At 42.6% G+C, this 27081-nt stretch overlaps 2 protein-coding genes and 1 long non-coding RNA gene across 6 annotated transcripts in view; 1 reads left to right on the forward strand and 2 right to left on the reverse strand.

Annotated features, from left to right (window-relative positions):
* The window catches only part of TTC21B (tetratricopeptide repeat domain 21B), a 43612-nt gene extending 38907 nt beyond the window's left edge, over positions 1–4705 (reverse strand). The window contains exons 1-3 of the mRNA XM_038751117.1: positions 4580–4705; positions 4373–4483; positions 1465–1631 (exon numbers count right to left, since the gene is read on the reverse strand). Coding sequence (XP_038607045.1) covers positions 1465–1631; positions 4373–4483; positions 4580–4703 — 402 coding nt within the window. The 5' untranslated portion in view covers positions 4704–4705. The remainder of the gene's footprint in view (positions 1–1464; positions 1632–4372; positions 4484–4579) is intronic.
* Positions 4706–10568: 5863 nt separating this feature from the next.
* LOC119932177 overlaps positions 10569–27081 on the forward strand; it is a 32866-nt gene continuing 16353 nt past the window's right edge. The window contains exons 1-3 of the long non-coding RNA XR_005452288.1: positions 10569–10759; positions 13076–13135; positions 15674–15730. This is a non-coding gene — a long non-coding RNA (uncharacterized LOC119932177). The remainder of the gene's footprint in view (positions 10760–13075; positions 13136–15673; positions 15731–27081) is intronic.
* SCN1A (sodium voltage-gated channel alpha subunit 1) overlaps positions 13531–27081 on the reverse strand; it is a 126139-nt gene continuing 112588 nt past the window's right edge. For all 4 annotated transcript variants that reach the window (XM_038751115.1, XM_038751114.1, XM_038751116.1 and 1 more), the window contains 5 exons: positions 24160–24213; positions 23247–23384; positions 21512–21616; positions 18858–19128; positions 13531–16800 (listed from right to left, as the gene is read on the reverse strand). In XM_038751115.1, coding sequence (XP_038607043.1) covers positions 15623–16800; positions 18858–19128; positions 21512–21616; positions 23247–23384; positions 24160–24213 — 1746 coding nt within the window. In that variant the 3' untranslated portion in view covers positions 13531–15622. The remainder of the gene's footprint in view (positions 16801–18857; positions 19129–21511; positions 21617–23246; positions 23385–24159; positions 24214–27081) is intronic.

A 27081-nucleotide genomic window follows, 5' to 3' on the forward strand; every position in this document is an offset into this window, starting at 1 on the left:
CTGAATACAGTTATTGGCACATTTCACTGCTTAACAAATACCACAACTATTATTTCCAGCATACTAAAATCACATGATCATAGTCACGAGTTCATGGTGATGAATAAATAACTGGGCAGGAGAGTTTAGAAGGTACAAGACAAACTGCCTCTCCTAGCTTTATTCATTTTAGTTTAATAGATAATCTGGCACCTATTTCCCTGGCTACACAGGTGATTATAATGACGGTACTGTCTGGATATTTAGTAATTTGCTTCAAAATTGCCTTTTTTCACCCCTATTTCCCCTGGCTACACAGGAGATAATAACGATGGTATTTACTAGGCACTTTCTAGGTGACCAAGTGTTGTGCTAAATGCTGTGACAATCAATCAATGGAATTTGAGCACTTACTGAGTGCCACTGTACTAAGCACTTGGGAGAGTATAATACAACAGAGTTGGAAGAAACAGTTCCTGTCTACAGGGAGCTTACAGTCTAAGGATAGATAAGAGACACAGATTAAATGCAGTCCCCCTCCAAACATGAAGGTCACAGTTTAAGAGGGAGGGAAAGCCACTATTTTATCCCCATTTTATAGAATCACATGCACGGCCCTATCAACTGGAGAAGGCAGAAGGAATAAGACAGAGAAAAGAGGACTGGACAGACTAAATTGTGGTAATATTGGTCGTAGGCTTCATGAATCTAGCTACACCACAAATATATTTCTGAGAAGAGAAATGTCCTTGAGGATAATATCAGTCAATGAGCTTTAGAAAGAAATCAGGAATTAAAACAGGGGGACATGAACTGCAGTTACTGAAAATCCCTACCCTGCTCCAGGAAATCCAATGCCCTTCCACGGAGTTCAACTGGGTTGAGGGTTTAAGATGGGGGCTGGGGAGAGGGGAGAAAGAAGGGGCCAGGGACCAGTAATGGCATTTTTAAAGCCACAAGAGTAAAAGACACTTTTCAGTCAATAAGTAACCAATTCAACTACACTATTTTTAAAGAATTTCTTACAAAGAAAAAGCATGAGTTTGACCACTAAGAGTGGATGGATTCGACAGAGGCCAGTAATTCAGTTAATTGAAAACATTTAATTAGTAAATACTTGATTAAAAAGTGTTTTTTCTGTTCAATATGGGTGTAACTATAATTTAAATTTCTGCTCTTGGAAGTAATTATTTAGGTATGGTAGACTAGAGGTAGAAAAATATACGTAGATTGACAGAATTAAATGGTTATTTATGTTGACTGAGTGTTTTTCATTTATTAATAAAGGCAATTTTAAAGTAAATGACTAAATATGCAGACAATCCACAATGGAGTGAAATTTAAGTAAAAGCAAATTAAAAGTATTATTAGAACACATTACACCCAAATAGCATGTTAGAGAGTGTAGATTTTACAGTTAACATTTGCAAACCACAAAAGGGCTTATTTCAAATAACTGCATGGCCCATTCAGAAAATTAGCTACCTCTCTGCAACCATTTGAAATTTTGATCATTCTGTCAACATATTCACGCGCTTTATCGTGACGACCAAGATGCCACAAAAGTAGGCCTGCATAGTACAGAGCTTTCTGTCCCGCTGCTCTTCGAATTTCCTTCATTTTAACATCAAGGTCCAGGATAGCATCTCGATCTATAAAAAGAAGAATGGTAACAATGTCAAAATTTTTCCACAAAGACACTACTGCACCCTTCTCCTCTTCCCTCTCCTTCTCTCCCCTCAGAGATGATTCTGACTCCCATTTAGGTTCCAATGGCATTTGTGTGTACATTTCAGTCCCGAAAATATTTTCAGAAGTAATCAGGGCTGAAAAAAGTCCAAAAGTACATTTCATAAAAGTAGATTTGAGCCCAGTTAATTTTACTCCACTCCTTCCCAGGTGTATTAACTTCTTTCGCCCTTCTTTTTATCATTTTTAACAGTAATAAAAATAATAATTTCAGCATTTATTAACTGCTTACTATGTGCCAGACATGATTCTAAGCGCTGGTGTAGACACACTTAAATCAAGTTGGACACAGTCCCTGTCCCACAGGGACTCAGTCTTAACCCCCATTTTATAGCACAGTGAAGCACAGAGAAATTAAGTGATTTGCCAAAGGTCACAGCAGATGTGCATCAGAGCCAGGATTAGATCTCAGGTTCGTGCTCTTACCCACTTGGTCACACTACTTCTCGTAGTTTTTAATACACTAAGAATACCCAAGCATTGGCTCAAAGCAAACACAGTATTTCCTCTATGGAGAAATTCTAACAAAAGCCAAAAATGAAATAAAAGGTCTTTTAAATCTCTTTTTAGGGCCCTGGCTTCATTTTCATTAGGTTCAACCTGCTTTATTTTTAGCTTTAGGCCAATACTTATTTTCATGGATGATTCAAAACACACAGACAATGTAGGGTTTGCAGTCTGAGCCGGAGATATGATAGGTGGCTGCCCACACCATACACACAGGTGAGTTTAAGGCAGTGTGTAGCCATAAATACCATGTATAAGCATACATACCCCATTTTTGTGGTACTGTTTGCATTTTATTGTATGGTTTAATATAGCGTATTTTATTAAGAGGAAATTCAGATCTGAATTAGTCGACAAAAGAAACAGACAAAATATATTAGTACTTGCATCTAGGTTTCTATTCCTCGAGACCTAATATTACTCTTCTACCTCCTACCCCAAGATGATGGTGGAAGGGACATCACTGACAGGACTAAGGGACAAAGAGCAGAAACCCAGAGTTGGAGCTGTGAATCAATGACCTCTCTTCTCCAGAAAGAGCTGGGGAGGCAGAGAGTGGTACTTGGCAACAACTGCTTTGGGCAAATGAAGTTCTTTCCTTCCCTATCTTAATGCATAGTAAAAACTCATTTTTTCCTCAGAATATCTAGAACTGAACCTATTTCAATAGTCAAAAAGTAGAGAGAGAGGAAGTTTGGTCACCTGGGATTTTTGAACAAGTGTACTTTTGTCCACTATTCCCCAACTGGGGTTGCCAACAATCCTTAAATTCATGTAGCTGTGCCTGCTATCATTAAAAGGGCTGGTACAGTGACCCCACCATCCATAAATTCACAATTAGTCCATAAAAATGAGCTAAAATTGGTTGTGTCCACAAAGACCATAGAAATATTCTGATGTGTGGAAATAATGCAGTGATGGGCTCCAATATGGCCCCCCCAGGCATTTTGAGTAGCAGCTTTAGCTGTAACCACACCCAGACCAGTTTTCTTTTCAATTAACCAATGTTATTTACTGAGTGCTTACTATTTGCAGTGCACTATACTGAGCATGTGAGAAGAGTACAATAATAATAATGGCATTTGTTAAGCACTTACTATGTACCAGGCACAGTACTAAGAACTGGGGAAGATGTAAGACAACCGGGTTAGACACAATAGAGGAGGTTGACAATATCCCTGCCCTCAAGGATCTTACAATCTAACAAATCTTCAAATTCTGGCAGCCTTCTATCCATAAAGATTGCTCGAGATAATTATGGGATATACATAAAAGTCATATGCACATCTGTATATATGTATCATCTGTATATAGGTATATATGTTTGATTTATTACTCTATTTATTTATTTATTTTACTTGTACCTATCTATTCTATTTATTTTATTTTGTTAATATGTTTGGTTTTGTTCTCTGTCTCCCCCTTATAGACTGTGAGCCCACTGTTGGCTAGGGACTGTCTCTACATGTTGCCAAATTGTACTTCCCAAGCACTTAGTACAGTGCTCTGCACACAGTAAGCGCTCAATAAATACGACTGATTGATTGAACACTCCCCTCTAGACTGCAAGCTTGCTGTGGGCAGGGAACACGTCTGTAAACTCTGTTACATGAACTCTCCCAAGTGCTTAGTACAGTGCTCTGCACACAGTAAGCACTTAATAAAGACACCTGATTGAACATGTACCCAACCCTATATTTGCAGACCCGATGGTGACTGTGTACGTATAAACTCATATGCCTCTTATGGCTGTTCTTCCACTTTTTACTACTGCAATTAAATTCATGGGATAGGCTTAATCAATCAATCGTATTTATTGAGCGCTTACTGTGTGCACAGCACTGGACTATGCGCTTGGGAAGTACAAGTTGGCAACAATGTTTTTGACGCACTATTATAAATACAAAGTTTTAAAAAATCAAAGGTGGAGTGATAATAACTGTGTCAGGGGCAGGTTAGGGATGGTGGGGGCCAGAAGGGAAGTCTCAAAAGCATCCCAGAAATTCTAATGGCCAGCATCCAGTCTGTTAAATATGGCAGAGCTAATAATAATAATAATAATGATGGCATTTATTAAGCGCTTACTATGTGCAAAGCACTGTTCTAAGCGCTGGAGATCATGTCGTTAGCCCAGTACCTGGATCAGCGCTCCTTTTATGGGCGTACAGAAGTGCAATCAAGGAACACAGTGATATATCCTGTTTGTTTTTAATATCCTCCAATTCCCGGATGGCTTCTTGAATTCCACCTGAAAAAAAAAAGTAAGCAGTATACTGGAGTCTCTCCATTTCCACGACAGAATTTTAAACTAGAAAAAAAACCTATTTAGTCCATTAGCACATACCTTCCATCAACACGCCGAAAGCATGGTAAAACATGAAGACTGGGTCACTGCCATGCCTCTTAAGGCCCTCATTGGCAACAGTTTGCACATGATGGAAATATCTCTCTTGACAGTAATAGTACATTAAAGTCTGAAAGAAAATTGTTTTGGTGAATGTAAAAGGCAAAAATTTCCCAGCTTTCTGACACGCATATGGAAATACATATTCTTTGATGAAAGAGTCTCAAGCAAGGTAAAATATGGGTCTATTTTTCCACATTCAAGTGATATCTACATATACTACAGAATATTTACTTTTAAGTATTCACTTATAATGTCCCTATTTGCAAACAGTAATACTTCACCAGCTTAGACCATTGGGGAAAGCAGCGTTAACAGGTATGAATTCAATCCATAGATTATACAAAATTCCCATTTTAGACGATCTCCACCTCCTTTGAGGTCAAATCTTTTGTTTCCAAGTAGCAAAAACTAATAGATTTCAATTTTAGTTTTTCAACCTTTGCTTCCCTTCTTATTCTAACAGAGAAATTTCCAGAAGACATATAACAGGAGGGGGAAGAATAAACAAGAAGCCTTGAAATCCACAGACAAGATCGTCAGCTCCTAAACAAATTCATATTGACTGAAGATTACTGGTCAAGAAATAAAGGGCAAATTGCAAGTAAAAAAAGTACCACATGTGGCTCACAAGCCGTAAGTCCGGCCACCCCTGTTTCATTATTTAAAATAGAATAAATTATTGACTTTAATTCTCTTCTTAAGACCTCTACACTCATATAATTCATGGGGCTGAATAAGGGAAAGTGGGCACACTAGAACATAACTGCAGTCTGAGTGTTTACAATTACTTTACCCCATATACCCCTAAAAAGTTAAATTTACATACTCTTCAGATTAGAGTTCCAGTGAGTGCAAAATGATTTTGAATGTATACATTTTTAATATCTATAAATGTGTACCCCAGATTACACACTCCCCACAATAAGGATAACTCAGAGATACGTCCAACACTAATTGCTGAACCATTCCAGAAACTACAAGCTCTACCTCTGAAGTTACAACCACCCATGGCCAGTAAATTAATTCACTGCTAGCCACAAGCTACCTAAAGCCACTGCTGCTGGCACAGCCAGAATGAGGAAGCTTTCCCTTACTTCTTTCACTGCAATCCTACCCCCAGCAACAACCACCTTCCCCTCTTGGCTTATTGCCCCACCTCCCTTTCCCTCTTCCCAGTTTTATTTTCGAGAAGTGGGAAGGAAGATGGAGTTAAACAACGGAGCCATATAGTCATCGCTATGAGTGAAGTTACCCGAAAGAACTCAACACAGGAGCTCATTGGAGAGATGCAAAGAGGAGGCTGATTTTGAGGCAAGGGAAAGCCCGAGGAACAGGTATAATGGATGGAGGGGGAGATTTACATTTTAATTTGTGGCTGGTTCTGGAAAGGATGCGTTTATGTTACATTGTACTCTCCCAAGAGCTTCGTATAGTGCTCTGCACACCGTAAGAGCTCGATAAATACAACAAATAGGAACCTAGAGCACTGATGTAAACCTATGGAAAAACAGGTTCTATGATGTAACCATACAGTCGGCCGTATTTTAAAAGAAAAGAAACACTAGCTGATTATCGGTTACTACTGCCTATGTCTGTCTCCTTGGTGACATTTTTCAAAAACAAAAGCAAGGCTTAAAACCCTGTGCCTAGTGTAGAGTGTTTGCTGTCATGACAACTATTTTAAGCAATCAATAAGTGTTTACTTTTCTGCTTTGCCACTGTTTCTGCAGAAAGCAAAGAAGGCACTATGGTAGAATGGAATTGATCCAATCCAAGCATTCTTCTTTAATAGCTGCTCTCTGCCTCCTTTTCTCCCCGAGCAAACCACATTTCTTTCTCCCTCTGATCAACGCAGCGGGCCAAACCTTCGGGGCCTCCTCTGTGATTCGTTCCCCTTGGTCCTCTGCCATAATAATTATTAGAGTACTTGTTAAGTGCTTACAATGTGCCAAACACTGTTCTATAAGAGTTAATCAGGTTGGACACAGTCTCGGTCCCACATGGGACTCACACTCTTAACCCCCATTTTGCAGATGAGAAAACTGAGGTCCAGAGTAGGGAAGTGACTTACCCAAGGTCACACAGCAGACCAGTGGCAGATCTAGGATTAGAACCCAGGTCCTTTGGACTCCCAGGCTCTAACCACTTAATCCATGTTGATCTCCGGTCTGGGCACCCGGATGCCTGGCTCCCTCGCTCTAATTACCTATTTCTTTGCCCCCCATGGAGGGGGAGGTTCGGATGCTGCCCGGATGTCTGAATGGCATGGAATAGTGAATAGAACACAGGCCTGAGAGTCAGAAGGTCATGGGTTCTAATCCCGACTCTGCCACTTGTCTGCTGTGTGACCCTGGAAAAGTCACGTCACTTCTCTGGGCCTCAGTTCCCTCATCTGTAAAATGGGGATCGAGACTGCGAGCCCCGCGTGGGACAGGGAACGTGCCCAACCGGATTTGCTTGAATCCACCCCAGTGCTTAGTACAGTGCTTCGCACATAGTAAACACTCAACAAATAGCCTGACTTAGTGGCAAGTGCACGGGCCTAGGAGTCGGAGGACATGGGTTCTAATCCTGGCTCCATCACTAGTCTGCTGTGGGACCTTGGGCAAGTCACTTCGCTTCCCTGTGCCCCAGGTACTTCATCTGTAAAATGGGGATTAAGACTGTGAGCCCCACGGGGGATAACCTGATTACCTTGTAGCTCCCCCAGTGCTTAGAACAGTGTTTGGCACGTAGTAAGCGCTTAACAAATGCCATCATTATTATTAGAGAAGCAGCGTGGCTTAGTGGAAAGAGCCCGGGCTTGGGAGTCAGAGGTCGTGGGTTCTAATCCCAGCTCCACCGCTTGTCAGATCTTTTAGACTGTGAGCCCACTGTTGGGTAGGGACTGTCTCTATATGTTGCCAATTTGTACTTCCCAAGCGCTTAGTACAGTGCTCTGCACACAGTAAGCGCTCAATACGATTGATGATGATGATGATGTGTGACCTTGGGCAAGTCACATAACTTCACTTCTCTGTGCCTCAGTTACCTCATCTGTAAATGGGGATGAAGCCTGTGAGCCTTACGTGGGACAACCTGATTACCTTGTAGCTCCCCCAACGCTTAGAACAGTGCTTGGCACATATAATACCCTAATAATAATAATCATTATTACTACTACAACTACTTTTACAGCCAGTCCTTCCTGTCTGGCCTTGCGTGGCTTATTGGAAAGAGCACGGGCTTTGGAGTCAGAGGTCATGGGTTCAAATCCCGACTCCGCTAATTGTCAGCTGTGTGACTTTGGGCAAGTCACTTCCCTTCTCTGGGCCTCAGTTCCCTCCTCTGTAAAATGGGGATTAAGACTGTGAGCCCCACGTGGGACAACCTGATCACCTCGTAACCCAGCGCTTAGAACAGTGCATTGTTCCGCAGCTGGTTATCTTTTGTCCCCCTCCGGCTAATTTAGGGTGCCTTGTTCTCGCTTGGCATAGCTCTCACTTCTGCACCTAGGAAGAGCTCAGCAAGTGCCATCGTCTCCCCTGCCACCTATCTGTGCTCACTCCCGCAATGCCGGGGCACCTGGGATCATTCATTCATATTTATTGGGCGCCTACTGCGTGCGGAGCACTGTACTAAGCGCTTCGGAAAGGCACGTCAGCGACAGATGGAGACGGTCCCTACCCAGCAACAGGCTGGCAGGCCCTCTCTGCCGTCCTTCTCTTACCCGAGGCTGCCGCGCCCCGCTGTCAATCGGACGTACTGAGCGCTCCCGGTGTGCAGAGCACTGTGCTAAGCGCTCGGGAATGAACAGAGACATTCCCGGCTCTCAGCGGGCCCGTGCAGCGCCTACCTTTAGCCCCGGAGGGTCCATGGCTCTGCCCGCAACTTGGTCCGGTCCGGTCCGATCCAGTCCGGCACCTCCCGCCTACCCATCGCCCCGCCTCCCGAGAGCCGCCATTGGTCCGCCGGGTACAATGGGCGGGGCACCGGGGCTCGACTCCCGTTCTGATTGGCTCCTACGGAAGGGGGCGGGGCCCGGAGGAAAGAGGGGGCGTGGCCCCCTAGAAGAGGCCTTCCCAGACTGAGACCCCCCTTAAATTCATTCATTCATTCAATCGTATTTATTGAGCGCTTACTGTGTGCTTATTTACTTATTGAACGCTTACTGTATAGATGTATGTACATATTTATTAATTTTACTTGTACATATCTATTCTATTTATTTTATTTTGTTAGTATGTTTGGTTTTGTCTCCCCCTTTCAGACTGTGAGCCCACTGTTGGGTAGGGACTGTCTCTATATGTTGCCAATTTGTACTTCCCAAGCGCTCAGTACGGTGCTCCGCACACAGTAAGCGCTCAATAAATACGATTGATGATGATCGCCTGGAATGCCCTTCCTCTGCCCCTCCGCCAAGCTAGCTCTCTTCCTCCCTTCAAGGCCCTGCTGAGAGCTCACCTCCTCCAGGAGGCCTTCCCAGACTGAGCCCCTTCCTTCCTCTCCCCCTCGTCCCCCTCTCCATCCCCCCCATCTTACCTCCTTCCCTTCCCCACAGCACCTGGATATATGTATATATGTTCGTACATATTTATTACTCTATTTTACTTGTACATATCTATAACATTTATTTTATTTTGTTACTATGTTTGGTTTTGTTCTCTGTCTCCCCCTTTTAGACTGTGAGCCCACTGTTGGGTAGGGACTGTCTCTATATGTTGCCAATTTGTACTTCCCAAGCGCTTAGTACAGTGCTCTGCACTTAGTAATTGCTCAATAAATACGATTGATGATAATGATGATGCAGAGCACTGTACTAAGCGCTTCGGAAGGGCACGTCGGCCACAGGTAGAGACGGTCCCGGGCCCGGCTGCCCCGCCCGGCCCCTCTTTGCCGTCCTTCTCTTACCCGAGAGTGCTGCCCTACCCGCCCCCCCCCGCGTCAATCGAACGTACTGAGCGCTTCCGGAGTGCAGAGCACTGTGCTAAGCGCTCGGGAGAGGACAATAATAAACAGAGACATTCCTGGCGCTCAGCGGGCCCGTGCAACGCCTACCTTTAGCCCCGGAGGGCCCATGGCTCTGCCCGCGCTGCGGTCCGGTCCGTTCTAATCCAGTCCGGCACCGCCCGCCGCCCTCCAGGCCCCGCCCCCCGAGAGCCGCCATTGGTCCATCGGAGGGACAGTGGGCGGGGCTCCGGGGCCAGACTCCCGTTCTGATTGGCTCCTGCTGAAAGGGGCGGGGCCTGCCGGAGGGAGGGGCGGGGCTTGGAGGAAAGAGGGGCCCGCCTCTTCCATTCATTCATTCAATCGTATTAATTGAGCGCTTACAGCACGCAGAGCACTGTACTAAACGCTTCGGAAGGGCAAGTCGGCGGCAGATAGAGACGGTCCCTACCCACCAACGGGCTCCCAGGCCCCTCTCTGCCGTCCTCTTACCCGAGACTGCCGCGCCCCGCTGTCAAATCGGACGTACTGAGCGCTTCCGGTGTGCACAGCACTGTGCTAAGCGCTCGGGAATAAACAGAGACATTCCCGGCGCTCAGCGGGCCCGTGCAATGCTTACCTTTAGCCCCGGAGGGTCCATGGCTCCGTCCGCGCCGCGGTCCGGTCCGATCCGATCATGATCCGGTCCGGCACCGCCTGCCGCCCTCCAGGGCCCGCCTGCCTACCCAGCGCCCCGCCCACCGAGGGCCGCCATTGGTCCACCGGAGGGCCAATGGGCGGGGCGCCGGGGCTAGACTCCCGTTCCGATTGGTTCCTGCGGAAGGGGGCGGGGCCTCCTGGAGGAGACCTTCCTGAGCCCCTCCCTCTAAAATTCATTCATTTATTCAATCGTATTTATTGAGCGCTTATTGCGTGCAGAACACTGTACTAAGCGCTTCGGAAGGGCACGTCGGCGACAGATACAGACGGTCCCTACTCACCAACAGGCTGGCAGGCCCGGCTGCCCCGCCCGGCCCCTCTCTGCCGTCCTCTTACCCGAAAGCACCACCCAACCCGCACCCCCCCATCAATCGGACGTACTGAGCGCTTCCGGTGTGCAGAGCACTGTGCTAAGCGTTCGGGAGAGGACAACAAGAAACAGAGACATTCCTGGCGCTCAGCGGGCCCGTGCAACGCCTACCTTTAGCTCCGGTGGGTCCATAGCTCTGCCCGCGCCGCGGTCCGCTCCGATCCGCTCTAATCCAGTCCGGCACCTCCCGCCGCCCTCCAGGGCCCGCCTGCCCAGCGCCCCGCCCACCGAGAGCCGCCATTGGTCCGACGGAGGGCCAATGGGAGGGGGGCTCCTGGGCTAGACTCCCGTTCTGATTGGTTCCTACGGAAGGGGCGGGGCTTGGAGGAAAGAGGGGCGTGGCCTCCTCCAGGAGGCCTTCATTCATTCATTCATTCATTCTTTCATTCATTCATTCATTCGTGTTGATTGAGCGCTGTGTGCAGAGCACTGTACTAAGCGCTTGGGAAGTACAAGTTGGCAACACATAGAGGCGGTCCCTACCCAACAGCGGGCTCACAGTCTAGAAGGGGGAGACAGACAACAAACCAAAGCATATTAACAAAATAAAATAAATAGAATACTATGTACAAATAAAATAAATAAATAAATAAATAATTCCCAGACTGAGCCCCCCCTTTCATTCATTCATTCACTCAATCGTATTTATTGAGCGCTTACTATGTGCAGAGCACTGTATGTAGTGCTCTATAGTATATAGAGACTCTATATAGAATGTCAAACAAATGTCAAGACTCTATATACACAAGATGTAGAGTCTTGTGTAGAGAATGTCAAACTTCAGGCCTGAGAACCTTTGAAAGAGCTAATAATGGTTTCACCCTCCCCGTTGCCGGTTGTGTTCCCTCTGGTTCACGGAGTACAGTGAGGCAGACTCTTAGCACAATGCATTGCACCCACTGGGTGCTCTAATCCTACTGCTCTGGCTCAGTGGAAAAAGCACGAGCTTTGGAGTCAGAGGTCATGGGTTCAAATCCCGGCTCTGCCAATTGTCAGCTGAGTGACTTTGGGCAATTCACTTAACTTCTCTGTGCCTCAGTTCCCTCATCTGTAAAATGGGGATTAAGACTGTGAGGCTCCTGCGGGACAACCTGATCACGATGTAACCTTCCCAGCGCTTTGAACAGTGCTTTGCACATAGTAAGTGCTTAATAAATGCCATTATTATTATTATTATTATGAGTGGGCAGGAGTGCAGCATATTGCAAAGGGCATTCAAAGGCTTTTTTACATGCAAGACCCATTTATGGCTAAAGTGGACTATGGCTATATAGAGCTATAACACAGCATTTGGTTGTCTTGGTAACCGTTGCACTCTTGGCCACCTATACTAAATTGTGAGTCCTGTGATGAATGGGGACCATACCTAATTTCCACCTGTGAATTCCCTCCAAGCCCTTAGTAAGCATTTAATTACTATTATTATTATTCCCTAATTACTACTATTACTATCCAGCTCCTATTTTCCCCTGGTATTTCCTCTGGTCCTGTTCACCTCATGGAATTTCTAGGAATTTCTTCATTCAGAAACTCCAGCCCTGATGGCACAGCCCCAGCAGAAATGTTCATATTTGCAGATCTGGAATAGAACTGGAATAGAACCCAATTCTTAATTCCCAGGGCTGTGCTCTTTCCATTGGACATTGCTCTTCCAAAGGTCCCAGGACAAATTCAATATGACCATACTTGGTGCAAGAATGAGATTTGTGTGGGGAAATTATATATTATAAACTACTTATTGATTCGTATTATTCTAGACTGTAAACTCATGGGCCGGGAATGTGTCTGCTAATTCTGTTGTTTTGTACTCCGAAACGCTTAGTTCGGTGCCCTGCACGTAGTAAGTGCTCAGTAAATACCATGGATCGATTGATTGCTCAAGAGCTGCAATATGTACTGAACTACTCGTGTTCTCTCCTAAATATTTTTCACTTTTTACTTTCTGGTCACGGTCTACTGATAAGTCAGGTTTGGGTGAAGTAGGCAATTTTTAACTTCTCTTTTCCCCTTCCTCTTTGTTGGTGAGCATTGAATTCATAAATGGAGTTGCTCCGATATTTGGGGGTGTTGAATGGGGGGCTGCCTTTTCAGCAACCAATTTCCTGGACTGCCTACTTGTGTAGGACTTGAGTGCTGGTATGAGGTATTCCACTGACAATAGGACTTGGGTTTTTCATTAGTGGTGATGGTTTTGTACCTATCCATTCATATCCTAGTTGTTTAAAGAAGTTCCAGGCACATGTACAGGTCTAGGGGCCCCTCTGCAGTTGGTTAATGGGCACACACACACACATTCTCTCCCTCTCTCCCTCTCTTCCTCTCCCCCTTCCTCTCCCTTTCTCCCTCCCTCTCCTCACCCCCTCAGCCCCCAAAGCATTTTTAATAATGTCAACTCCTTTTCCTTTGGCAACTCCTCTCATCCTACTTTCATCTTTTAGAAGGGCAAGAATGTGGAGAGACCGAGGAGGGAGGTGTGCAATAACCATTAAGGTAGTCTTGTAAGTAAATTCTGTTTTTTTCCAGTTCACATTTCATTTTTGGTCAGCATTCTCCTCAGGAGGTGTACTTGGCAGCTTCTCCTGGATTGCTGGCTTTTTGAAAAAATGGATTAAAATGAGTAACCTGTGTATAAGGTGTAAATGCCATGAGCATTCTGCTTAACGTGAGTTTGAATCAGGTTCAGTTAGTATTTCAAGTAACCCAGCTAGAGTCGTAGAGGTTAACAGTGATGGGAGGAAATAGAAATGGAAAAAAAGTTTTTTCAATCAAGTTTTGGTCAATGGACTGGTAACTTGAATGTGATATTTGAAGTAATGGATCTAATGAGGTATTTTTAGTGCTGTTTAAACTCCTAATATTAAATCAGTTTTAAGTAAGAGAGAGACTGACCAAATACAATAAAAAAGTAATCTTTATTATTTTGGTGCATTGTAATGTTTGTTAGCATCATTTAGGGTAATAGTAGCATTTTCCTGCATGCAGTTCACCAATACAGTTTAAGTAGTTTTAAGAAAAGGAGTCTACAGCTTGCTTGGGTAAGAAACCAAAATGGCCTGATGTGGTTGATTATAGAATTTTATTACTCTGTTTCTGTGAAAAAATATTGTGGACCCCATATTATATTTATAATAGTTCTAGTGCAGCCTGACTCCAAACTAATGTCAACATAAAATGGAAATACTAAGGATAGAACAAAACATGACAGCTTTGAAATTGTTGATACAGATAATCAAAAAAAACTTCCACCCCTTTCCAATTGCAAAGTAGAATTTAGAAGCGACTTGTGAACTTCCTTTAAAAATCATTAAGCCACTTAACAGTTATAATAAAAAAGCAGAAATCTACAACTACCCATTCTGTTTTTCATTTCTTGTTTAGTGAAGTTCTCCCATGAATAAGTGCTATGGGCAGAAAGGAACCAAAATGACTATGACATCAACCTGAAGATAATTTTCATTTCTTGTTTTATGTACATAATGCTGAAAAATAAAATAATGATTTTTTTTTTACAGTATTTATATTTGCTTATAAAATTTCTAAACACATTTTTTTAACAGGTTAAGCAGTTAGTAACATGTCTGTACAGTCTGGCTATACACCATATTCACACTTAAAATTTTAAAATACGAACAGAAACAGCTTTTAAGTTGCCGCAAACTATTGCCTAATGACTTAAAGGAGTGAGATTTGTTGGACAATTTCCTTGACTTTACCACTGAAAGATGGTTTCCCGTCTTTATGAATTCTGGACAGTAGAAGAAACAGGATACAGCAGCTTAGGCAATATAAACATGCATGGATAGCATCCAGACTATCTATAAATGGTACGGAGTACATTATATTACCTGTTGAAAGCTTGCACTCTACAATTCTCGTGGTACATATTTGATGCAATAAATACTGTGCTCAGGTCATTATTTGTTTGCCCAAACATGCACCACAGGGAACAATTACTATTTACACAACAAGAGGGTATTTCATTAACACATACAATGTCCACCTTGCTGAGAGTTGAAGATGGCTAAACCAAGTGCAGGATTAAGCAGAATAAGTTTTGTATAGGGTTTCTGTTTTGTCATTTCATCTTCCGGGGCAGATCAATTATTCATTTTTAAACATTTTTGACAGTAAACGTTAGACAAAAACAAAACATTTGTGACTCCAGATCTTGAAATGAAGTTTGCACCTGCTGAGTTTTAATGACCTGTGTAAAAACAATCTGCTTTTTTCTGTTCTTAGGGGGAGCTTTACAGGTATAAAAAGATTTATCTGGATTTGACAAAATAAGATAAGCACCTCCAATTTATTACCCAATCCCCATCCCAGAACACTGAAATAGTTTAAAAACCCATTGCTTTCCTGTGACTTAATTTTTTTTTCATGCATGGTCTTTTACTGCAACATGCCTTCATGCAAACCCTTTCTTTTGTATATTATTGGAGAGTCTTATGGTGCAACTCTCAGGTGTCATACCTGTAAAGTAGTATACTTAGCCCCCTTCCCCAACACAAAACCCATTTACAAAAATAGTCACATATAATAGTCACATAATAAACAACATATGAATTAAAAAAAAATGAATCCAACAGATTTGTAAAAATGTGATAAATGTGGCAGTTGAAATGCAAATAGTGGATACAATTAGTGTACTAAAGTGTTTCATGTTCAACACCCCAAAATTATAGGTTTGCACCCCATTTCGACTGGTCCCACCGTCTGAGTAGCCATTTTGTCTTTCCTCTTCAGCAGTGTCAGCTGGTAGTGAAAACAGTAACCTCCTGTCAAGGTTGTCTCCCCTTTTATACGGAGTTACGGTTTGCTGACGAGGGGTCACTGTCTCCTTATAGGCACTGACCTTTTGTATATGTTTGTAAAAACAGTCAGTTTGGCATAGACCTCCCAGAGGAGCCCCGTTGTCAAAAAAATCCATCACCTTCACAGGCTGTAAACAATTTGTCACCCAGTAATTTTTATTGGCTCTCACTTTATTTTCTCTTTGCCTTATCATCTTTGTCTTCTTTTTCATGCTTCTCCAGGACTGGCTTGGTTACCCGGTCGTAGGAAGGCGGACACACTGCTGTTGACATGGTCAGGTCTGTTTTTTCTGTAATTGAGTTTTCATTTAGCCTGTCGATAAGACCGTCCTCTCTCACCCGCAGGCTAGCCCCGCCTTTGCTCTTATTTTTGTTGTGGGTAAAGGAAACTTGTGATATGGTTCGCTTTAAAAGGTGACGCCTGTAAGCCCTCTGGATGATCACTGCAGATACTTCCTCTTGTTTGCGTTTCAGGGTAGTTGTAATTGGCTCATAGGATTGTTTAGAAGGATTGGATTGCATAAAGCGGTCTTCCATCTGTATGCGGAGGGCATCCATTTCTCCACTCTCCCCCAAAACGCGCTTGGTGAAAGCAAATAAGATGTCGAGGCAGTGAATTCTGTCCCCGCTGACCATGGGCAGGTCCATGGCGATGAGTTGGAGCCTGTTTGGTTGTGGTAAATTAAGTGGGGGTTCCAGGGCAGCTGCAAACTGAGATAACTTTTGAAATTCCATGAATTGGGTTGCATCTGGGTCAAACTTCTCCCACACCTCATAGAACATCTCAAAGTCATCCTCACTCAGGGGATCGGCGCTCTCTTCGGTGGCCACGCTGAAGTTCTCCAGGATGACGGCGATGTACATGTTCACCACCACCAGAAACGATATGATGATGTAACTGACAAAAAAGCAGATCCCAACAGAGGGGTTGCCACAATCTCCTTTAACTTGACTTCCAGGGTTTGCTTTATTTGGGTCACAGTCTGGGGGTCCGCTGTTCAGGATTGGCGCGAGCAAACCGTCCCATCCGGCGGAGGTGGTGATTTGGAACAGGCAGATCATGCTGTTGCCGAAGGTTTCAAAGTTGAACATGTCGTCGATACCAACTTCCCTCTTGACGTAGGCGAAGTTGGACATGCCAAAGATCGCGTAGATGAACATGACCAGGAAGAGCAGGAGGCCGATGTTGAACAAGGCAGGCAGTGACATCATCAGGGCAAAGAGAAGCGTGCGGATCCCCTTGGCTCCTTTAATGAGCCGCAGGATCCGGCCGATCCTGGCCAGACGGATCACTCGGAACAGGGTCGGGGACACAAAGTATTTTTCTATCAGCTCGGCTAAAAACATGCCTGTGGAAACAAAAATCGGTTGACTGAGTGAAGAAAATAATGAGTTACTTTTTAACTGTTCTCAAGTGTTTCGGGTAAAACGCCCCCAAATTGTAGATTTATTCTTTCCATGTCCCAAAAAATGGATTCAGTCAGTCTTGGTTAAGTTTATCATTTTAAGTCCATTTATGCCAATCCAAGTTTTTTTTTTGTGGTATTAAGCACCTACTATGAGAGAGACATTGGGGCAGATACAAGAGAATCAGATCGGAAACAGTCCATGTCCACCTGGGGCTTACAGTCTTAATCCCCATTTTACAGATGAGGTAATGGAGACACACAACAGACAAGTGGCAGAGCTGGGATTAGAACCCAGGTCCCGTGACTCCCAACTCCCTGCTCTTTCCAGTAGGCCAAGCTGCTTCTCAGTTTTGCCTAATTTTCATGAATGAATGGACCTCAGAATAAACAAAGCTTGGGTTTATGGTCTAATAAGGATAGCTCAACTATCAGTTGAGCTCGTGACAGCTATTTTGCACCCATGGTTCTGATATTAACATTTAAAATTAATCCAGGTGCACTGTTCAGGAATCTCCATAATAATAATAATGATGGCATTTGTTAAGTGCTTACTATGTGCAGAGGACTGTTCTAAGCGCTGGGGGGAATACCAGGTGATCAAGTTGTCCCATGTGGGGCTCACAGTCTTAATCCCCATTTTACAGATGAGGTAACTGAGGCTCAGAGAAGTTAAGTGACTTGCTCAAGGTCACAGCAGACATGTGGCGGAGTCGGGATTCAAACCCATGACCTCTGACTCCAAAGCCCATGCTGTTTCCACTGAGCCACGCTGCTTCCCTATGCCCGCAATCTAGTGGGGAAGACTGACAATAAAATCACATACAGGAGGAAGTAATGGAGTATAAAGATATAAAAATCAGGGCAACAGGGCCTTTTGAGTACTGAAATGTAGAGGCACTAAAATGGCAACTGGGAGATTAGAAATAAATTGGGAAGGATGGGGAGACCAGGGATCTGTTGGATGTGAAGAGGGAGAATGTTCCAGTCAGGAGGAGAGTGTGAGCAAGGTCAGCAGCAGGACAGATGAGAAGGCACTTTGTTCCTCTCAAAGCAACCTACTCAGTGTGCAAATTGGGGTATAGTGCAAAAAGACAGAGAATAGGTAAGAGGGAGAGAGCTGATGGAGTGCCTTATAGCTAATGGTCAGGAGTTTCTGCTTGATGCACAGAGGAAGGGACAACCATTGGAGATTTTTTAAAAGTGGGGTTATGTGTGCAGAATGACCTTGGAAGAAAATGAAATTAGTTACAGAGTGAAGCATGGGTTGGAGAGGGGAAGAGACTGGAAGCAGGGAACTCATGAGGAGGCTGATACAGTAGTCAAGTCAGAATATGACAAGTGCCTTAACCTGTGTGGTGGCTGTTTAGTTGGAAAAGAAGCAGATCCTGGAAATAGGGGAAGAACCAATGGGATAGTCTAAGCAGATTGCAAACAAAAAAGTATTAAAGATACAAAATCTCTATAGACAACATTTGAGTGCGTTCTGTATTAGCCCACTGTACTAGGTACATATCAAGTGAGGATGAAAGAAGGTTTTTCCCCTTAACAACCATGAAACACAGGTTTGAAACAAAAGGAATCCAGGTTTTACATTAAAAAGCTAGCACTCATACTCCTGAGCTAATTCTGCTTTTTAAGTGCTCTGGCAGGAATTTTCAACTAATATAAATTCCTCTTCTGTAGTTTAAGCCCATTTTCTCTTGTTGGCCTTGGAGAAGAGTGAAATAATTATTCCCTTTATATTAGTCCTCTGTGTAACATGAAGAACATTATTTGTAGTCCATCTAGTTCTTAGTACCAGGCTTTCTGTCTCCAGACACATAGCCATTTTATATTTTCTTAGATTAGGGGAAATAAAAATCCTATTAGGTCTTAGTAGTTGACAGTGTAATGCCTGAGGTCAAATAGAGGGCTTATGCAATTTTTCTCTATTTTTTGCCATTTATTAGCTTTCGCTCTTCGTAGATTGACATTAATATAATCTAAATATTTCTTACCTACAATGGAGAGAATGACAACCACAAAGTCAAAGATATTCCAGCCAATGGTGAAATAATAATAGCGGAGGGAGATCAACTTCAGCACACATTCTCCCGTGAACATAACTATGAATACCAGGTTAATCCGGGACAGAGTTTCAGTCATGTCTTTACTCTGATCATCTGTTTCCACCATCATGGTTACCATGTTGAGGCAGATGAGGATCATAATGCTGATATCAAAAACTTGTTTGGTTACAAAGTCGAAGACCATTCCTTGGAATTTGTTCTGAAAGGAAACATGTTTGTTAGTGACCGTATCCAGTGGGGGAGCCGGCAAAGTTTGCAGCTGAAGTGAAAGGTCTATTTTTTCTGCCTCCCATCCCTGTTCCATTTGAGGCTTCTTTGGGGATGGAGGAAAGGAGTGCTGAATGTTGGGCTGTCCCAACTCTCTCACCCTGGAGCTGCCTCAGAGATTGGACAGGGGGGAAATAAAAGGCGGGAGGGCAAAGAAAGACGCAAATGCTTTGCCCTCATACTCGGGAAAAGAATTAGCCCATGAGCACTCTAAATGGCATAGTGTGAGCTTCAGTGCTAACTGTGCTCTCGGATCCATTGCTGCAGTTGTCACCGGAGTGATTTAAAGTTATCACATACCAGTTGTTTTTTCCAATGAGTTGTGATTCATTCATTCAATTGTATTTATTGAGCGCTTACTGTGTGCAGAGCACTGTACCGAGCGCTTGGAAAGTTCAAGTCGGCAACATATAGAGACAGTCCCTGGGGCCGCCACTGGGCACTTATTATTAGTCATATTTATTGAGCGCTTACTGTATGCAAAGCACTGTACTAAGCGCTTGGGAGATTACAATATAACGCATTTCCTGCTCACAATGAGATGACAGTCTAGAGCTCACTTTCCAGAGTTCAGGCATGGGCCTGTACTATTCCATCTGCTTAGGTGGAGTGTGTTGTTCCTATGCACCCTCCTCTGCCATATTTCCCTCTCTCCCTCTCTCCTGTCTCTGACCACATCAATTTGACTCATACCTATACCAGGTTTTGCATGTATTTATTTATATAAGCTGGTGGCAGGGAACATAGCGAATTCTGTTGTACTCTCCCAAGTGTTTAGTTCAGTGCTGTACACATAGGAATAAATATCTTTGATTGATCAAAAGATTGATAACTCACTATTACCACTGGCCCTGACTTTGGGGCAGGCAGGCAGTGACCCATCTATGCTTATTTCATATCAGGTGTATAACACTCATACATTTGTCTGAATCTCTCAGGCCACTCTTTTTGTCCCTCTTTCCTGGCCCTGGTCCCTAATCCTGTCTCTTCAAATCACTACATACCCCTGTCCCCATGACTTTGTTGGGGTGTGGGGAATCCAAGGACTAATTTGTACTCAACCAGGACTCCCACTATTGCTGATAGCTCTGATCACTTCCCCATTTGCAAATTTGGTGTATAAGTAGTCGGGTGACCAGACGATCATATGTTTTGAGAAGCAGCATGGCATAGCGCCTAGAGCACGGGCCTGGGAATCAGAAGGTCATGGGTTCTAATTCCAGCTCTGCCACCTGCCTGCTATCTGACCTTGGGCAAGTCACTTCACTTTTCTGGGCCTCAGTTCCCTCATCTGTAAAATGGGGATTGAGACTGTGAGCCCAACATGGGACAGGGACTGTGTCCGGTTTGCTTGTATCCACCCAGCGCTTAATACAGTGATAGCACGTAGTAAGCGCTTAAATACCAGAATTATTATTATTATTACTTAGATGTAAGGCTGCACTAAAGTGAGTGTCTAGTCTCTCTAGGAGCAAACTGGACTTCAACATGTTGAATGAATCCAGGTATCATTTTGTAATGTACTTCTACTTAACTGTGTATCTCTGTACTGTAGAAATTATTTTGTCACATTATTTTTTTGTGCAGTGTTTACTATGTGTCAAGTACCATCTACGCACTGGGGTAGATACAAGTTACACCATCCCTGTCCCACATGGGACCCACAGTGTAAGTAGGAAGGAGGACAGGTATTTAATTCCCATTCTGCAGTTAAATGAGGATTCTTGATAATTGGGGGGGGGGGGAATCCTCTTTTAGGATTCAATAATTCAGACAGAACATCTCAAGACAATATAGGGCCATCTCCCAAGGTGGGATAAAGCGCTTAGTACAGTGCCCTGCACACAGTAAGCGCTCAATACATACAATTGAATGAATGAATAAAGGCTGCAAATATGTTTTGAAGAAGTGGCTTGAAATACAGTGGTGTCTTGCAAGGAAGTAGGCCCCTGGGTTTCAACATCAATAGGGACCCAACTCGGTGGCTTAAACATAAATATTATGAATTTATTTCGAGAGCAATAAAATTACTATGGACAATTGTTATCAATTCTAACAATAATTATAGCATTGGAAGAAAGTAACAATTGATACTAGGAATTCTTCTACTCTCTGTATGGAAATTTCAAGACCCAGATTAGTGTGGGGTTCCAAATATTATATGATGCAGAGAAAAAACTGCAGAAAATATTTAATGCGTAAAAGTAAATAGCTAGTCACTCTCGTTGCAATTTCAAGCAGATTTTTCTTTTAGTTCCAGTATTTTTCATATTCCATGTTCACTTAGACAAATTAAATGCCAAAGCAGTTCCTACCCCTGGTCGAGGAATGGGCTTTTGTGGTTTCTTGGATCCCAGTTTTTTCATTGCATTGTAGTATTTCTTCTGTTCTTCTGTCATAAAGATGTCTTGACCTCCAAAGTATAGGAATGAAAGAGACTGGTGAAAACTGTGCCTTTATGCCTATTATAAATAGTTACACATTTTAACAGTTGGGAAGAAAGCACAATGTTTGTCTCAACCCTGAGGATTAAATATAGGGACATAATTCTTCCCTCTGGGACTAGGAAATTACCTGATTATTTTCATCAGTCTGTATCTAGAGAGATTCAATGGTCAGATGGTTGAAAGCCAAGGCAGTATTTTTACTTTTATGGAGCATTCGGCAGACTGTAAGCTCCTTGTGAGCAAGGATCACATCTACGAATTCTATTATATTTTGTACTTTCCCAAGCGCTTAGTACAGTGTCTGCACAGAGTGCTCAATAAATACCACTGATTGACTACACAGCACTAAGATATGATACCTGCCACTCTTGTCAGCTGAGCTAGAAGCATTGGCTGTGGGACCTGCATTATCCTACCCTTTCTCACTACAGCATAAGCCCTTAGGACTTTGATCTGTGACGTCTGGTACATAGTTGAATGTGGGCAGTCTGGGGAGACAGAAAGATACGTGTTTGCTGATGATGCCAAGCTCAGGGAAGCTTGGAAACTAATGTTGGCATCATCTCATTGTGGGTCACCGTGTTTTGCAGCTCCCTTCTTTTGGGAGCGATAATTGGGAAAGACCCCTTCTATTGTGAATAATTGTTCTGTTGCTGTCCTTTCAGGTCAGCGATAGCAGGTCAAGGGACCCTAGAGGTTAGAAAAGTTTCCCTTGCCATCAGCTGAAGCCCCACTCGTTGTTCCTGATGGCAGTCAGGAATCAAGTACAAGACTGGCTCCAAATGTGTAGATTATGGTTGTGGGGCACTGATGTATACTCAAGATAGGACTGGAGTCAAAAAAGACACTACGGTAGGCCACTGCTGCATTGTAACGGTTGAAGAATTTGTAGTCGCTGTGGGCAGGGAACATGTCTGCCAACTGTCTTGTATCGTACTCTCCCAAGGGATTAGAACAACAGTGCTCTCAGTGCTCAGTAAATACCATTGGTTGATAAAGTAAGACAACTGGAGAAGTGATGGGGAGGAATCCTCAGAAAAACCACTGCATGGTCACTCTCAAGTTCTTTTCAGCAATTTGATATTTCACCGTATCCCGATGGCAGTTACGTACCTATCCATCTGTAATTAATGTCGGTCTCACCCTTGAGTCTGTAGGCTCTTTGTGGGCAGGGAACGTGTCTTCCTGCTCTATTGTATTATACTCTCCCAAGCCCTTAATATAGTGCTCCACACACAGTACATGCTCAGTCAGTACCATAGTTTGAGTTCCTCCCTCTTTTTTCCCCACATGCCACCTCCCTTTGTAGCTCTAGACAAGTAGAGTGCCACTAAGCAACACTGGACCTGTATACTGGGAATTATATGTTCTCCTCTGGTATTGAAAAACGAGTAAAGACTCCGACAGTGTTCTCATGTTTGTTTCCTTGACCCTCTCCAAGAATGATGCCTAGGAGCAGCCCAATGTCATTTTAGTTGCTTTTTTTCTTCTTTGTAACTTTACATATACATGTTGGTTCCCATTGGGAACCAGCCATCAGGAACAACCCAGTCAGAAGTGCATTTTTTGTCTCAATGTGTGATAAAATGCAGAGAATACTTATCTTTTTTTTCTGCTGGTTGAAATTATCTATGATGACACCAATGAATAGGTTCAGGGTGAAGAATGACCCAAAGATGATAAAGATGACAAAGTATAGGTACATGTACAGGTTATCTTCATAGTTAGGCTGGAGTTCCACCTACAAATTAGGGGAAAAGTTTCATAAATGCAACAGCAGAATTTTATATCGCACTCTTCATTGAATGTCTTATCAAGGGATGAGGTGTGCCCGGTAGGACCTGAGAGTTTTTGTTTTTGCTGATAAAACAACTTTTAGTACACCTCAATTATTTGTAGTGTATTAATGTTCCAAGGATAGAGTAACATGCTTTTGTGAGAAGATTCAATACTTGCTCTAACTTTCTAGGATCTATGAGAAATAGCATCTGTGCTGATTTTCAGTAATTAACGTATTGTCTAACAGCTACCTTCCCAATTGGTGCCGTCTTGTCTTACGCTGTCGAGTCATTTCTGACCCAAAACAATTCCATGGACACATCTCTCCCAAAACACCCCACCTTATATCTGCAGCTGTTTTGGTAGTGGATCCAATACTCCTTCGTAATGTTTTTTTAGTAATAAGCTGCTAACTTTTGCCAATTTATTATAAATTACACATTTTAAATTTTCAGGTGGCATGAATTGAAACTGGCTAAGTGTTTGGGAGAAATTTCCTGGAAACAATCTAATATATAAACAGTATTTACAGCTTATTTTTAATTTTCCTACTTCTGCTCCTTTATACTCCTTTATTAATACTGTTCTCCTTTAGTACTCTACTAGCATTTAAAGACCAATATTATTTATTACCTTTACATGCCCTTATTTGTATTTTTTACCTTAGGTATTAGTTTTAGTACTTTCTTCTCAATGGTATCACAAAAAAGAAACTTTGAATCTCAGGTTATACTTACATTTCTTGAATCAACTGCTGCATACATAATATCCATCCATCCTTTAAATGTGGCCTATAAACAGGATACATATATATGTTTATTGTCCATGTAAAAACAGTGTGTATCTATAAGGCATAGTATGGTAGTTAACAAACGTCTTAATGGCACAGAGTCAAAAGTTTTGATATTCAAATATCAAAACACTGGTGTGAGATGAAGGTTCTTTTTGAGATCAAGATAATCTAGGATTAGAATTTTTAATGCAGTTTATGAATCAAGTGCTACATGGTAATCAAGATGGGTTTTCTATGAAAAATAATCGTAAATAAGTACAATGCAACAAAATTGTGACTTCATTGCTTTTAAAGCAAGCTATTTGCTAATCCCCACCTAAATGGTGGCAATTAAAGAGTACCCTAAATTTTTTACTCTTGGTGGGATTATTTCTCCTGACTGCTGTTCCTTTCACATTTCTAGTTCGGTTCCTGATTCCCCACATTGCACTCGGGTTCAATCTTTCCAGATTGTTTTCATAATATCTTAGTAGCTTTTATTTTTGGTAGTTTTTTCTCAGTCTGATAACCAATCAGTGGTATTTTGGCAATTAAGAGTATCCTAAATTTTTTACTTTTGGTAGGATTATTTCTCCTGACTGCTGTTCCTTTCACATTTCTAGTTCGGTTCCTGACTCCCCACATTGCACTTGGGTTCAATCTTTCCAGATTGTTTTCGTAATATCTTAATAGCTTTTATTTTTGGTAGTGTTTTTCTCAGTCTGATAACCAATCAGTTGTATTTCTCGAGTGCTTACTATTTGCAGAGCACTGTACTAAGAGCTCTACAATATAACAGATTTGTTAGAAACGTTCCCTGCCTAGATTATTCACTCTGTTCTATTTGCTCCTCTTCCAAGAGTCTAGAATCGTGTCTACCAACTATTACTGTAGGGCTGTACACACAGTAAGCACTCAATAAATGCCATCAGTTGAGCAAATTATAGTCTAAATAAAGAAAAAATGTACATGGAAGCAATAACTAATGACGAGACTTCTGATACATAGTTGAATAAGTACCCAAATTAGGTCAGAAATTTCAAAAGGAAAGAAACAAGTGTTTTCACGAAATTTGAATATAACAGAATGGAAGAATTAGGGAACAATCTTACCAGAACTTAACTATTCTGGTATAAGATCCAAAAATTGGAGCTACCAGATTTGGTATAAAAAACCACTTTACATGTAGATATGATATCCTCCAGATCATTGAAGATAGGGATCATCACTTTCTACTATTTTATTGTACTCGCTCAAGTGGTTAGAATGGGGTTCTGCATACACAGTAGACACTCAGTAAATACTATTATTGACTGGTGGTATCAGCTGGAGCAGGATGTTATTACACTCCCTGGCTTCTGTCTCAGCCTTACTATACTTGGGATCTTTTTGTATTTTGCAACTTTACAATAGTAATATAGTTAAATAACAATGAGTGATGTGGCATAAAGCATTCCACTAGGGCATAATAATACAGGAATATGTTAGCTGATAAATGTTCGGGTGGTATCTTTGAACCATCTAGCCCATAATCCATTAATTACCATTGAGTTAATGGTCATTAAAATACACTTTTCCCATAACAAGAGATAATTCAAGAACCCTGCATTATAGGAGAATTTCCTGTGTTCCAAATGAATCAGCCAGTCCTTCACTGGGGCTTCCTCAGACTAGAAAGGATATGCCTGAGTAGGGACCGGAAGATAAACTGTAATAAAAACATGGCTGGAAAAAAAAGAACCTTGAAGGCTTTATACTAATTTGTACTCTTTGTATTCGCTTGGTCTCAGTGTGCCAATAGTTCAGCATATTTTTGAAAAATCCTCAAAGGTGCATTTCTTCCCAAATGACAAACTTTGACCACAGTCATGGAAATCTTGAGCTTCCCCCATCCCTATGACCACTCTTTCCTGTGACTTTCTAAGTCTAGATTTAGTTTGTAACCTAAACAAATCTGGGCCAAAGTGTGGGTCTCAACTGTACATTTGTATCTACCAACATTTTGTTCAGTGCTCAACAAATAGTAAGCACTTGAAGCAAAGCCACCATACTCAATTTATCCCTCATGCCGTCTTGCTTCTCATAGAGATGAGAAAATGTCCCCTGCATCTAAATCAGGGTCATACTGGAGAAGGAAAATTGATTGCTATACCATTGGTTGATATACCTTATACCATTCACTCTGTGAGTCCTTTGTAGGACAGGGACTCTGTCTGACCTAATTAGGTCTTGGGAAAGTCACTTCACTTTTCTGGGCCTCAGTTACCTCTTCTATAATATGGGGCTTAAGACTGTGAGCCCTGTGTGGGATAGGGATATGTCCGACCTGATTACCTTATATCAACCCCAGCGCTTACTGCCGTGCTTGGCACACAGTAGATGCTTAACAAATACCACAATTATTATTATTACTGTTAATTAGTTTATCTCTATCCCAGTACTTAGAATAAGGCTTATCACATGGTAAGTATTTTCACATAGTAAGCACTTGCCCCACAAGACCCAAACATAATTTGGGGAAGTGGAATGGGGAGGAGAGGAATGGGTAAAAGGACAGCATGACAGTTTCTGATACTGTGAGGACTTGATACTTTCTGAAAGCTGTGACATTCTTTAGTATTGGTAACTGGCCAGAGTTGCCTTCTGCGACAAATACTTAGGCTTACAGGTATCATTACCTTACTCTGATAAGGTACTCCTATATTTTTCTCCTATTAAACCCCTCCCTCATCTTTTTTTCCTCTCAGCCTATTCCTCCTACCACACCACAGAATGTACAAACATAAACCCAGATTTTATTAAAGTGAAAGACGAGGGAAGAGGTTGAAGGTGAGGAGAAGTCGGAAGGCAGAGGCAGTAAGAGGACTGCTCTGCTCTCTCTCTTCAG

The sequence above is a fragment of the Tachyglossus aculeatus genome, chromosome 9, assembly GCF_015852505.1.
Source record: "Tachyglossus aculeatus isolate mTacAcu1 chromosome 9, mTacAcu1.pri, whole genome shotgun sequence".
In the NCBI taxonomy this organism is placed as follows: Eukaryota; Metazoa; Chordata; class Mammalia; order Monotremata; family Tachyglossidae; genus Tachyglossus; species Tachyglossus aculeatus.